The 13,853-nt window shown below is 41.7% G+C and overlaps 1 protein-coding gene across 1 annotated transcript in view; it reads right to left on the reverse strand.

The window, feature by feature from the left end:
* ptpn20 (protein tyrosine phosphatase non-receptor type 20) overlaps positions 1 to 4,857 on the reverse strand; it is a gene marked incomplete at both ends in the record, with an annotated part of 149,626 nt that extends 144,769 nt beyond the window's left edge. Inside the window, 5 exons of the mRNA XM_084153066.1 lie at positions 2,828 to 2,903; positions 3,010 to 3,189; positions 3,468 to 3,533; positions 4,279 to 4,442; positions 4,734 to 4,857. Coding sequence (XP_084009192.1) covers positions 2,828 to 2,903; positions 3,010 to 3,189; positions 3,468 to 3,533; positions 4,279 to 4,442; positions 4,734 to 4,857 — 610 coding nt within the window. The remainder of the gene's footprint in view (positions 1 to 2,827; positions 2,904 to 3,009; positions 3,190 to 3,467; positions 3,534 to 4,278; positions 4,443 to 4,733) is intronic.
* Between the last annotated feature and the right edge of the window lie 8,996 nt (positions 4,858 to 13,853).

The raw sequence follows: 13,853 nt of genomic DNA on the forward strand, positions 1-13,853 counted from the left end.
ATGGGCCTACATACCGAAGTGTTATTTGGACTTATGGTTCACGAGAATATGTTTTTCAAAGGTTTTCCCAAAAAATCCCTTATGGGTCCTTGAGGAACATTTTAAAACTTCAAGTCTCTAGGTCAAACGGCGCGACGGATATGAGGGTTTAAGTGAGACTGCTTATAACAGCACCCCCTTTAGGCCATTGGTGCCATTATTTTTTGGCAAGCTACTCATGGCATCTAATTTGTGTGTCAAATTAGAAAAAAAGTTACCAATCTTTGCTTGAGTTATTTGACCATGTCAAGGAAAGAAAAAATTATAATTCAGACAATAACAATGGGCTTTCACAGCTTTGCTGTGAACCCCAAATAACTGCCAGGGTACGATATAGCGAACATAACACACCCACATTGAACCACACCCCCAAGATGCAAATCACATTTTTCTTAATGAGCAGCAGAAAAGCCCAGGCAGAATCGGTGAGTTCAGCCCCTCTTTAACGATTTCAGTGTAAAGGGAAATCCACCGGAAATATTACGATCCTGTTGGCGCAGCAGACTAAGCGGCCTAAAGGGCTGGAAGATGTCAGATCGCAGGTTCAAATCTACTTGATTAACTTTCTTTAAAAAAGCAATAACTATGTTTAGACAATAGTCTAATAAATTACCATGATGTAAGAAGATTGAAATGCAAATTGTTTAAACATTTGGCAAATTCCTATAATAATGTTACACAAGTGAGACCATTTTGGTCGAATATGCTCCTAGATATTTTGCTGTGTGACCTGACATTTTATTTTGGGAGCATCACCCAGATAATAATTGTTGTAATGATAGGCTTCCCTGTGCAGTTGTTTCGGAGTGCCTTAGAGAAAAAAGTTAGCGCAGATTAGTTCAATCCAAAGCCTACATGTAAAGAATATTAAAGAATACATCAGTGATTTGTATTTTTTGCAACTTTCTGATGACGTAACAGCATGGGAATGCCTGTGTTCTACCACTTTGTGTAGCCAATTGGCGATGCCGAAACAGTCATTTCTAAAGGCTTTCCCATAAAATGTTCCCAATTAAATATTAACTGCAAAGTAGGCTTAACTGGCAGAATGATAGGATATCATGATGATTTGTATCAATCGGGTGGTATTTTCTTTTGCAAACTGTGCTATTGCGCATGCAGTACAGAAACACAGCCAGACAAACACCAGCCTCTTGATGTGCTCAAATCATGCTAAATTCTCTTCCCTAGACCTCAAAAGTGGTCTCCTGATGTGGTTTAAGCATTGTTGTGGATTTAGAACATCCAATTTTGTTGTTTTTCTATTTAAAAAAAATGTGTGAATAAGAGTGAAAATCTGAGAAAAAAAACGGGGGAATTGCAAAACCTGGAAAAACAAAACCGAGAAATGTTTTTTTTGTGTTATTTTGTGTCATTATGGCAAATAAATGTATTGGCTGGTAAGAATTCTGAGTGGCTCATATACTTATTTCATCTACCTGCTACAGTGGCTGGTGGACCAAAAAGTACATTTTTAGGCACTGTTCATAAACCATGTCGCGGGTCATTCCAAAACCACTCACAGGTATTTGTTTACACATTGTTCAGTCATGTTACCTAGCTAGCTAGCTAGCTAACAACCTGGTTACTTTACCAGCATATCAACATATTTGGGGGCACAGAAAGAAAGGAAAAGGGATAGATTTTTTAGAAAGTCAATGATCATAGCGATGAATGAATGACTGATCTCTTGCTTGATAGGCTTCACTGTCATCACTCACAAACTTGACACTCTTAAAGAGACAGCGTAGAATTTCCAATGTAATGCATCTCAATAGGTCGTGTTTTTACACAATGTAGAAGCCTAATATTCCACAAATGACTAATTTCAATGACAGGTTTTTGTATCAACATTCTAGCTTTTTACATGGTAAAATATTAGTTTCTAGAGCAAAACATGTGCTTCAAAAATGCTATATCTCAGTCAATTAAATATATATACTGTATCTTCTGTTTCGCCAAGATTTTATGTTGGGCTCCTTACTTTTTTAAGTTGGGCACACCAATGCTACCATAGATTTGTATTTATTTATTTTAGAGCCCTAGTTACGCTACAGATTAATATTAGCAGAACATTGAAGCAATGTTTTCATAACTACTTCCATTATCTTTAAAGTACATTTTCAGAACATTAATGGAACATCATGTCATAACATTACAGAATAACTTTATAAGAGTCTTGTGGGAATGTTCCATGCATGTTGTTTTGGATGACGTCTCCATGAACATTAGCAGAACGTTCCTGTAATGTTTTCTCAGAACCAATTAAATTGAATCCAGACATATTTGCTGAAGTATGTTCTGGGAATGTTTTTACAACATCATGTCATAACGTCACACAATAACTTTATGAGACCATTGAAGGAATATTCCCTGCTTGTTGTTATGGGTGTTTCGAATAAGATATCCATCAACATTAGCAGAACTTTCCTGTAATGTTTCCTCAGAACCACTTCTATTGCTCCCACATTTTGTTTTGGCAGTATGTTCTAAGAACATTACCGTAACATTGTGTTATTGCATTCCATGGCAACCTAATAAGATTCTTAGGGGAACGTTCTGTGGTAGTTTTTTCAAATGTTGTGAACAACATTTTAGTGAATGTTAGGAGAACATTCCAAGGATATTTCATTCCAAACATTTTCTTAGAAAAATTATTTGAATGTTTGTGGGACGTTATCATTTTCTTTCATACTAACTACAACTTAATGGGAATGTTGGCTAATGCCCTGGGAATGTTCCTGGTTTGCTGTGAGGGATATAGAGGACGTTTAGAGGCTGTCCTTACCGTGAAGCCTTTCTCTGATCATCTGACTCCTCCCACTCAGCGGGGCAAAGGGCTCTGGCACAGAACCATGGTCCATCTGAGAGAAAAGCACTGGTAAGATCGCAGCATTACACAGACAGACAGACAGCCAGACCGAACGCCACACACTGACACCCCGCCACCCCACCCCGACACACACTCACAGCTTTGTGAAAGACATCCTCCACCAGTTGTCGTATGACCCTGTTGGGCGGAGGCAGGAGAGAAGCTTTGTGCTGAGACTCACACGACTCCAAGATACTGTTCAGATTGACCCTTCGGTGGGCCAGGTCCTCGCACATGCTCAGTAGCAGGCTGTTTAGGTGGTCACTCAACTGGACCGGCTGGGAGAGACAGGAATAAAGATGCAAGACAAGGTATCAATATCTCTCCAGGTATCAATATCAATGGAGAGAATAAGAGAAGTGTGATGGTGTGCCCGGAACCACTGGAGGACAGAACATGCTTGAGAGAAAGACTTGAGAGAACGAGTTCTTGTTCAACATGTTTTATGTTTCTAAATTTTGAAGTCAATTAAATGTTGAGGGTCACAGTAATGTAAGAGAGACACATTTGGTATCACTGCTCTGATAAGTGGTGTTTTGAAAGAAAATTGACCCACCTGATTCTGAGGTAGATGATAATCGACAGACCAGTAGAGAGTCATACCAAGTGAATACACCAGCATCTGGTAGAAGACAGACAGATTAGAGTATGACACTCAATATTAGTCGGACATTAAATCCTTCTGGAAAAAAAACCTGCATGCCAAAACAATTCACATTAACAGTGCAGATGGTGTATCCTTGTGTATTGTGTTTCGGTTTACACAGGCAAAGCACTGTCTACACAAGGGCAGCACTTATGAAAATGTATTTCCTCTCTAGGACCACTAGATGGCGATATGTGCGGGTTATCTTTGCTGCAGGTTACTTGAGGCTCATTGCTGTGTTCGTGCTGCCATCTACTGTATCAGCAGTGCACACACACACACACACACACACACACACACACACACACACACACACACACACACACACACACACACACACACTATGTTAGTGCTTCCCCCTTGTGTATTAGCTTCAGTACAGGGACTTAGCTCACTGCAGCAGTGTAAGTGCTGATAGTGCGATGAATGCTTTTAGTTAGTGGTGCTGGACCAAGGCCATATGAGAGATGAATTACATCATAAATCCTCTCTCTCTCTGTAGTGAACCAATATAACCCACATTCACACCGTTCAACAGCAGAACTGCTACTAATTTCAACATCAGAAACCACATTGTGATAGAGGCAAATCTAATGTCAGGTTTACATTTACACCTGATATATGAGGATAGGATTTGGTGATGGTAAGCTGATCCTAGGACTGTGCCTATGGGTAATGTCTAATTGGAGCTGGGGCTTGGGCACAATGTGTTTGTGCTAACCTTCTCCATAGCAGGTTTGGTTGAGGAGGCACGGCCTTGCAGCATCTCTGGCGCGGTGAACGTGCACGCCTCATCTGATAGGGTGCAGTTCTTAAACGCCAGTGTTCCAGTGGCCGAGAGCAGCAGGGAGGTGGGGCTTATGATGCTACACATACTGTCATGTCCTGAAAAGGGAACAGAAATACAGACTGTGGAAATGACATGCAATACCTGATAAATGTCTCTAAATAAATCATGTTTCTCCACAAATCCATATCCCCATAGTTAGTATGATGTTAGTATTTAATATTAAGAAGTAGTATGTATAGTATAGTATGTATAGTATATTGAGTTACTACATTAGTATTAGTAGTTTTATAGAACAGTACTGTAGTGGGTGCCCAGGAGGAGTATTTAGTATAATTTAGTATTACAGTAAGTAGCACTGAGTAAGTACATCAGTAGTATTACTGTACCTTTGTATGAGACGTCGACCAGGGACTCTGCAGTGCCCAGGAGGAGGGACCACACCTCGTCCTCCAGAAGAGGGCCTCCTCGACACTCCAACACTTCTGCTAGCGTCACAAACGTGCTGCTCATCCTGCACACACACCACACACACACCTGGAGACAGACACATCAATCAATCAAACAAACAATCAATCAGTCTGTCACACACACACACACACACACACACACACACAACTGAACAGCTGATCAACTAGGGATCAGTCTAGAAAACTAATGCCTATAAGACCGATTTGATTTGCACTGCTAAACATATTACTCAGTCTGTTTACTGCATATCCTCCATATAACATTAACAAGTCATTACAGTTAGTATCCTGAGTTTCCGCAGTTCCTCCAGTAAGTTTCAACAGTTAGGTTGCCCTCTATCGGTGTTGATTTTGTCACGGAGGTCTGATGGTGCTAAAGTAAACAAACAAGCCAATAGCAGTGATTCAGCACCAGTGAAGCAGACTTCCGGAGTTCAGCAGCACAGGACAGTGAGGTGCAGCCACCCCACTGAGATAATAAATACATCCAGGGATGGAGATAAAACAAGGAAGAGCGAACCAGGATATCCAATATACATTTTTTTTTACCATTGTAAATAATAGGGAAGAAATTGCAACAAAACAAAAATAGACCTCTCCAATGACTTTTACTGTACGGTCTGACCCTGAGCCAATTCTCAGAAACAGAGCCAGCTCATCCCAGTGCCTGCTCATCCAAACAGCATTTCCAGTACTCTAGTGTTTAGTGAAGTGTGCTGGATTTCATCAGTTAGATGTTGTTTGCTGTTGATATCTGTGACAGATCATCCTCTCAGTGGCCCCCCATCAGTTCCTCTGGACATAATGAGCTTTCCCTTCACAGAACAGCGCAAACTGGCTCTAACCAGAATAGAAAGAGGAGTGGGAGGCCCCGGTGTACAACTGAGCAAGAGGACAAATACATTAGTGTCTAGTTTGAGAAACAGACGCCTCACAGGTCCTCAACTGGAAGCTTCATTAAATAGTACCCGCAAAACACCAGTCTCAATGTCAACAGTGAAGAGGCAACTCGGGGATGCTGACCTAGGCAGAGTTGCAAAGAAAAAGTCCAGTGTCTGTGTTCTTTTGCCCATCTTAATCTTTTATTTTTATTGGCCAGTCTGAGATATGACTTTGTTGTCCTTAAGCCATTTTGCCACAACTTTGGAAGTATGCTTGGGGTCATTGTCCATTTGGAAGACCCATTTGCGACCAAGCTTTAACTTCCTGACTGATGTCTTGAGATGTTGCTTCAATATATCCACATAATTTTCTATTTTGTGAAGTGCACCAGTCCCTCCTGCAGCAAAGCACCTCCACAGCATGCTGCCACCCCCGTGTTTCACGGTTGGGATGGTGTTCTTCGGCTTGCAAGCATCCCCCTTTTTCCTCCAAACATAACGATGGTCATTATGGCCAAACAGTTATATTTTTGTTTCATCAGACCAGAGGACATTTCTCCAAAAAGTACAATCTTTGTCCTCATTTGCAGTTGCAAACTGTAGTCTGGCTTTTTTATGGCGGTTTTGGAGCAGTGGCTTCTTCCTTGCTGAGCGGCCTTTCAGGTTATGTCGATATAGGACTAGTTTTACTGTGGATATAGATACTTTTGTACCGGTTTCCTCCAGCATCTTCACAAGGTCCTTTGCTGTTGTTCTGGGATTGATTTGCACTTTTCGCACCAAAGTACGTTCATCTCTAGGAGACAGAACGCGTCTCCTTCCTGAGCGGTATGACGGTTGCGTGGTCCCATGTTGTTTATACCTGTGTACCATTGTTTGTACAGATGAATGTGGTACCTTCAGGCATTTGGAAATTGCTCCCAAGGATGAACCAGACTTGTGGAGGGCTACTTTTTTCTTTCTGAGGTCTTGGCTAAATTCTTTTGATTTTCCCATGATGTCAAGCAAAGAGGCACAGAGTTTGAAGGTAGGCCTTGAAATACATCCACAGGTACACCTCCAATTGACTCAAATGATGTCAATTAGCCTATCAGAAGCTTCTAAAGCCATGACATCATTTTCTGCAATTTTCCAAGCTGTTTAAAGGCACAGTCAACTTAGTGTATGTAAACTTCTGACCGACTGGAATTGTGATACAGTGAATTATAAGTGAAATAATCTGTCTGTAAGCAATTATTTGAAAAATTACTTGTGTAATGCACAAGGTAGATGTCCTAACCGACTTGCCAAAACTATAGTTTGTTAACAAGACATTTGTGGAGTGTTTGAAAAACAAGTTTTAATGACTCCAACCAGTGTATGTAAACTTCCGACTTCAACTGTATATACACACAGTACCAGTCAAAAGTTTGGACACACCTACTCATTCAAGGGTTGTTCTTTATTTGAACTATTTTCTACATTGTATAATAATAGTGAAGACATCAAAACTATGAAATAACACATATGGAATCATGTAGTAACCAAAAAAGTGTTAAACAAATCAAAATATATTTTATATTTGAGATTTTTCAAATAGCCACCCCTTGCCTCGATGACAGCTTTGCACACTCTTGGCATTCTCTCAACAAGCTTCATGAGGTAGTCACCTGGAAATGCATTTCAATTAACAGGTTTGCCTTGTTAAAAGTTAATTTGTGGAATTTCTTTCCTTCTTAATGCGTTTGAGCTAATCAGTTGTGTTTTGACAAGGTAGGGATGGAATACAGAAGGTGGTCTTTTACCAAAAAGGGCTGTCCATATTAGGGCGGCAGGTAGCTTAGTGGTTAAGAGCGTTGTGCCAGTAACCGAAAGGTCGCTGGTTCTAATCCCCGAGCCGACTAGGTGAAAAATCTGTCGATATGCCCTTAAGCAAGGCACTTAACCCTAATTGCTCCTGTAAGTCGCTCTGGATAAGAGCGTCTGCTAAATGACTAAAATGTAATGGCAAGAAAAGCTCAAATAAGCAAAGAGAAATGCCAGTACATCATTACTTTTAGACATGAAGGTCAGTCAATCAGGAAAATGTCAAGTGCTTTGAAAGTTTCTTCAAGTGCAGTCGGAAAAACCATCAAGCACTATGATGAAACTGGCTCTCATGAGGACCACCACTGGAATAGAAGACCTCTACTGCAGAGGATAAGTTCATTAGAGTTACCAGCCTCAGAAACTGCAGCCCAAATAAATGCTTCAGAGATCAAGTAATAGACACATCTCAACAGTAACTATTCAGACAAGGGGTGGCGGTCTGTGTATATTTGTAAATAACAGCTGGTGCACGAAATCAAATTAATTAAGGAAGTCTCTAGGTTTTGCTCACCTGAGGTAGAGTATCTCATGATAAGCTGTAGACCACACTATTTACCAAGAGAGTTTTCATCTATATTTTTCGTAGCTGTCTATTTACCATCACAAACCGATGCTGGCACTAAGACCGCAGTCAACGAGCTGTATCAGGCCATAAGCAAACAAGAAATGCTCAACCAGAGGCGGCGTTCCTAGTGGCCGGGGACTTTAATGCAAGGAAACTTAAATCCGTTTTACCTAATTTCTACCAACATGTTAAATGTGCAACCAGAGGAAAAAAAACTCTAGACCACCTTTACTACACACACAGAGACGCGTACAAAGCCCTCCCTCGCCCTCCATTTGGAAAATCTGACCATAATTCTATCCTCCTGATTCCTGCTTACAAGCTAAATCAAAAGCAGGAAGTACCAATGACTGGCTCAATACAGAAGTGGTCAGATGACGCAGATGCTAAGCTACAGGACTGTTTTGCTAGAAGAGACTGGAATATGTTCCGGGATTCTTCCGATGGCATTGAGGAGTACACCACATCAGTCACTACCTTCATCAATAAGTGCATCGATGACGTCGTCCCCACAGTGACATACCCCACACTCCGCTGCAACTTGCCCATGCCCCCCCAATGATGTCGCTCTTGCTGCTGGTGACTCTCAGATCCACCTCTACGCAGACGACACCATTTTGTATACATCTGGCCCTTCATTGGACACTGTGTTAACTAACATCCAAACGAGCTTCAATGCCATACAACACTCCTTCAGTAGCCTCCAACTGCTCTTAAAACACTAGTAAAACTAAAATGCATGCTCTTCAATCGAACGCTGCTGGCACCCGCCCACCCGACTAGAATCACTACTCTCGTCGGGTCTGACCTAGAGTATGTGGACAACTACAAATACCTAGGTGTCTGGTTAGACTGTAAACTCTACTTCCAGACTCACATTAAGAATCTCCAATCCAAAGTTAAATCTAGAATCGGCTTCCTATTTCGCAACAAAGCCTCCTTCACTCATGCTGCCAAACATGCCCTCGTAAAACTGACTATCCTACCGATCCTTGACATCAGCGATGTCATTTATAAAATAGCCTCCAACACTCTACTCAGCAAATTGGATATAGTCTATCACAGTGCCATCCGTTTTGTCACCAAAGCCTCATATACTACCCACCACTGTGACCTGTACACTCTTGTTGGCTGGTCCTCACTACATATTTGTCGCCAAACCCACTGGCTCTAGGCCATCTATAAATCACTGCTAGGCAAATCCCTGCCTTATCTTAGCTCATTGGTCACCAGTGGCGGCTCCTGAAAAAATTCTCAGGGGGGGCAATTTTTCTGATGATTTAGGTGACCTACACACATTTAAAAAAATATATGTCCAGCAACAACATGAAGACAGGGGCAGCATATAAGTCAATACCAGAAGCATTTATTGACTGATCTCAAAAGTGTTGGCTTACAAAAGCAAAATAAGTTATCACAGTAAAAATAATCAAGGGTGTTCTTTCACATTCCTCAACACTGCATAAACAATATGCATTTCCATAAAACACCTAATCTAATTGTGCCACAAAGTTGACAAGTCCAAGAAAAATACCAGGGTTGGTGGAGCCCTCAGTTTCATCTTTGCCTCGCAAAGCTAACTCAAACACTCCGCAAAACTTCACACACTGGATTAGCCGGCTGAGGATGTGGCGGTTCTTGCTAACCTCATCGTTGTGGCGGCGGACAGCTAGCCTGTATCCCTCATCCAGTTGAGTGGCAATGTTCACTCTCCCAAAAGCAGACAATCTCAAACAGCTATCCATGTGGGTCTTTGACAGCTCATGTTTCTTAATCTTTTCTGAAAGATGGTGCATATCCGTTACACCAGTCGCTGTCCAAGCGGTGCTGTCTGCCGTGCCGCCTTCAGGGTGAAAGAGTAAGCAGGGGTAGCAGAAGACTGCATTAGCTACATCGCAGCCTGCTAGCCAGGTTTTTCGTTCGTACCAATTTTTGGAAAATCCTCGGGTGTAGGACTTTCCCCCTTTAGTAGAAACCTGTTGAATTATTAAATTTGGTCTGGGAGGTCCTAATTGTTTCGTTGCCAATTTATCTTGATTTGTTCGCCGATAAAAAGGAACTTCTTTCAAAGAGACAATCGAGTTGCACTGAACGCTAGCCATCTTGACAGTAGTACGTGAATTGATTGACGCTGCTACCCGCTCTTTTCTTAGTTACATTCATGGTTATGTTACGTATGACGAAAGCGCGTAAGTGCAAGCCCTCCCGGAACCCATAGAGATTGTATTGAAAGCTCTGATATTTGAAAAAAAAAGATTTTACATGAGAGTCTATGAGAGACTTCTGGGGCCATTTTCAACCTGACTGAAATCGCCCCAAAAGGGACGGGGCCATTTGAAGCACGACTTTAGCCTGATTGGACATTTAGTGGCAGATTAGACGTCTAGATTAGAACACTGATAACTACTGTTGCCGTGATATAATTGATTAGAAAGAAAATCCTTTCCTTTTCCCGTTTGGCAGTGCGTCGCCCATATCGCCCTAATGAACACACCGCCCCTGTTGGTCACCATAGCAACACCCACCCGTAGAATGCGCTCCAGCAGGTATATCTCACTGGTCATCCCCAAAGCCAACACCTCCTTTGGCCGCCATTCCTTCCAGTTCTCTGCTGCCAATGACTGGAACGAATTGCAAAAATCTCTGAAGCTGGAGACTCTTATCTCCCTCACTAACTTTAAGCATCAGTTGTCAGAGCACCTTACCGATCACTGCACCTGTACACAGCCCATCTGAAATTAGCCCAACCAACTACCTCATCCCCATATGTTATTTATTTTGCTCATTTGCACCCCAGTATCTCTATTTGCACATCATCTCTTGCACATCTATCATTCCAGTGTTAATACTAATTGTAATTATTTTGCACTATAGCCTATTTATTGCCTTACCTCCATAACTTGCTACATTTGCACACACTGTATATATATTTTCTGTTGTATTTTTGACTTTATGTTTTGTTTTACCCCATATGTAACTCTGTGTTGTTGTTTTTAAATTGCACTGCTTTGCTTTATCTTGGCCAGGTCGCAGTTTTAAATGAGAACTTGTTCTCAACTGGCTTACCTGGTTAAATAAAGGTGAAATAAATAAATAAGAATTTCAGCGGCAGGGACTGAGAGACTAGTCAGGCTTGAGGGAAAGATGAACAGAGCAAAATACAGAGAGATCCTTGATGAAAACCTGCTCCAGACCACTCAGGACCTCAGACTGGGGCCGAAGGTTCACCTTCCAACAGGACAACGACCCTAAGCACACAGCCAAGACAATGCAGGAGTGGCTTTGGGACAAGTCTCTGAATGTCCTTAAGTGGCCCAGCCAGAACATGATCGAACATCTCAGGAGAGATCTGAAAAAAGCTGTGCAGCGACGCTCCCCATCCAACCTGACAGAGCTTGAGAGGATCTTCAGAGAAGAATGGGAGAAACTCCCCAAATACAGGTGTGCCAAGCTTGTAGTGTAATACCCAAGAATACTCGAGGCTGTAATCACTGCCAAAGGTGCTTCAACAAAGTACTGAGTAAAGGGTCTGAATACTGTAAATGGGATATTTTAGTTTTAAAATAAGGCTGTAACGTAACAAAATTAGGGGGTCTGAATACTTTCCAAATGCACAGCAATAGTTTAGTAGGATGGCATTGACTAGAATATACATATGAAATGAGTAAAACAGTATGTAAACATTATTAAAGTGAACAGTGTTCCATTATTAAAGTAACCAGTGATTCCATGTCTATGTACATAGGGCAGCAGCCTCTAAGCTGCAGGGTTGAGTAACCGGGTGTAGCCGGCTAGTGACAGTGACTAAGTTCAGGGCAGGGTACTGGGTGGAGTCCGGCTAGTGATGGCTATTTAACAGTCTGATGGCCTTGAGATAGAAGCTGTTTTTCAGTCTGCACCTGTACTGACCTCGCCTTCTGGATGATAGCGGTGTTAACAGGCTGTGGTTCGGGTGGTTGATGTTCTTGATGATCTTTTTGGCCTTCCTTTGACATCAGGTGCTGTACCTGTCCTGGAGGGCAGGCACTGTGCCCCCGGTGATGCGGTGGACAGACCGCACCACCCTCTGGAAGCGTTCGTTCCAAAATTATTATTTTCATTCGATCAAGAGTGATTGCATGTTCATTTTTCTTGCTTGGTAAAAATATAATAGTCTAAAACAGTTGATTTGTTGGAAATACTCATTTACTGAAGTAGTTAACCAAGTTAGCAAGCATTTCCTTTTCTTTTCACTGCATGCTGCTGGCTGGTTGCAACCTGATCTCATAGCATTTCATATTATTCAGACACAAAATTCAGTATGAAATGTAACATTTCGTATGGTATGTATTAATTTGTGGTTGTCCATAATCCATTTCACATGCTATTTTACGAATTACAATTCGTATGATACAGTTGAAGTCGGAACTTTAATTACACTTAGGTTGGTCATTAAAACTTGTTTTTCAACCACTCCACACATTTCTTGTTAACAAACTATAGTTTTGGCAAGTCGGTTAGGACATCCACTTTGTGCATGACAAGTAATTTTTCCAACAATTGTTTACAGACAGATTATTTCACTTATAATTCACTGTATCACAATTCCAGTGGGTCAGAAGTTTACATACACTAAGTTGACTGTGCCTTTAAACAGCTTGGAAAGTTCCAGAAAATGATGTCATGGCTTTAGAAGCTTCTGATAGGCTAATTGACATCACTTGAGTCAATTGGAGGTGTACCTGGGGATGTATTTCAAGGCCTACCTTCAAACTCAGTGCCTCTGCTTGACATCATGGAAAAATCAAAAGAAATCAGCCAAGACGTCAGACACAAAATGATAGACCTCCACAAGTCTGGTTCATCCTTGGGAGCAATTTCCAAATGCCTGAAGGTACCACGTTCATCTGTACAAACAATAGTACGCAAGTATAAACACCATGGGACCACGCAGCCGTCATCCCGCTTAGGAAGGAGACGCGTTCTGTCTCCTAGAGATGAACGTACTTTGGTGCGAAAAGTGCAAATCAATCCCAGAACAACAGCAAAGGACCTTGTGAAGATGCTGGAGGAAACAGGTACAAAAGTATCTATATTGACATAACCTGAAAGGCCACTCAGCAAGGAAGAAGCCACTGCTCCAAAACCGCCATTAAAAAGCCAGACTACGGTTTGCAACTGCACATGAGGACAAAGATTGTACTTTTTGGAGAAATGTCCTCTGGTCTGATGAAACAAAAATATAACTGTTTGGCCATAATGACCATCGTTATGTTTGGAGGAAAAAGGGGGATGCTTGCAAGCCGAAGAACACCATCCCAACCGTGAAGCACGGGGGTGGCAGCATCATGCTGTGGGGGTGCTTTGCTGCAGGAGGGACTGGTGCACTTCACAAAATTATGTGGATATATTGAAGCAACATCTCAAGACATCAGTCAGGAAGTTAAAGCTTGGTTGCAAATGGGTCTTCCAAATGGACAATGACCCCAAGCATACTTCCAAAGTTGTGGCAAAATGGCTTAAGGACAACAAAGTCAAGGTATTGGAGTGGCCATCACAAAGCCCTGACCTCAATCCTATAGAACATTTGTGGGCAGAACTGAAAAAGCGTGTGCGAGCGGCAAGGAGGGCTACAAACCTGACTCAGTTACACCAGCTCTGTCAGGAGGAAAGGACCAAAATTCACCCAACTATATGTTATGAATTTCAATTCGTACAATATGTTACAAATTTCCAATACGTATTTGTTACCAATTCCAAATTGTT

The sequence above is a fragment of the Coregonus lavaretus genome (assembly GCF_964263955.1).
Source record: "Coregonus lavaretus genome assembly, chromosome: 36".
Taxonomy (NCBI): Eukaryota; Metazoa; Chordata; class Actinopteri; order Salmoniformes; family Salmonidae; genus Coregonus; species Coregonus lavaretus.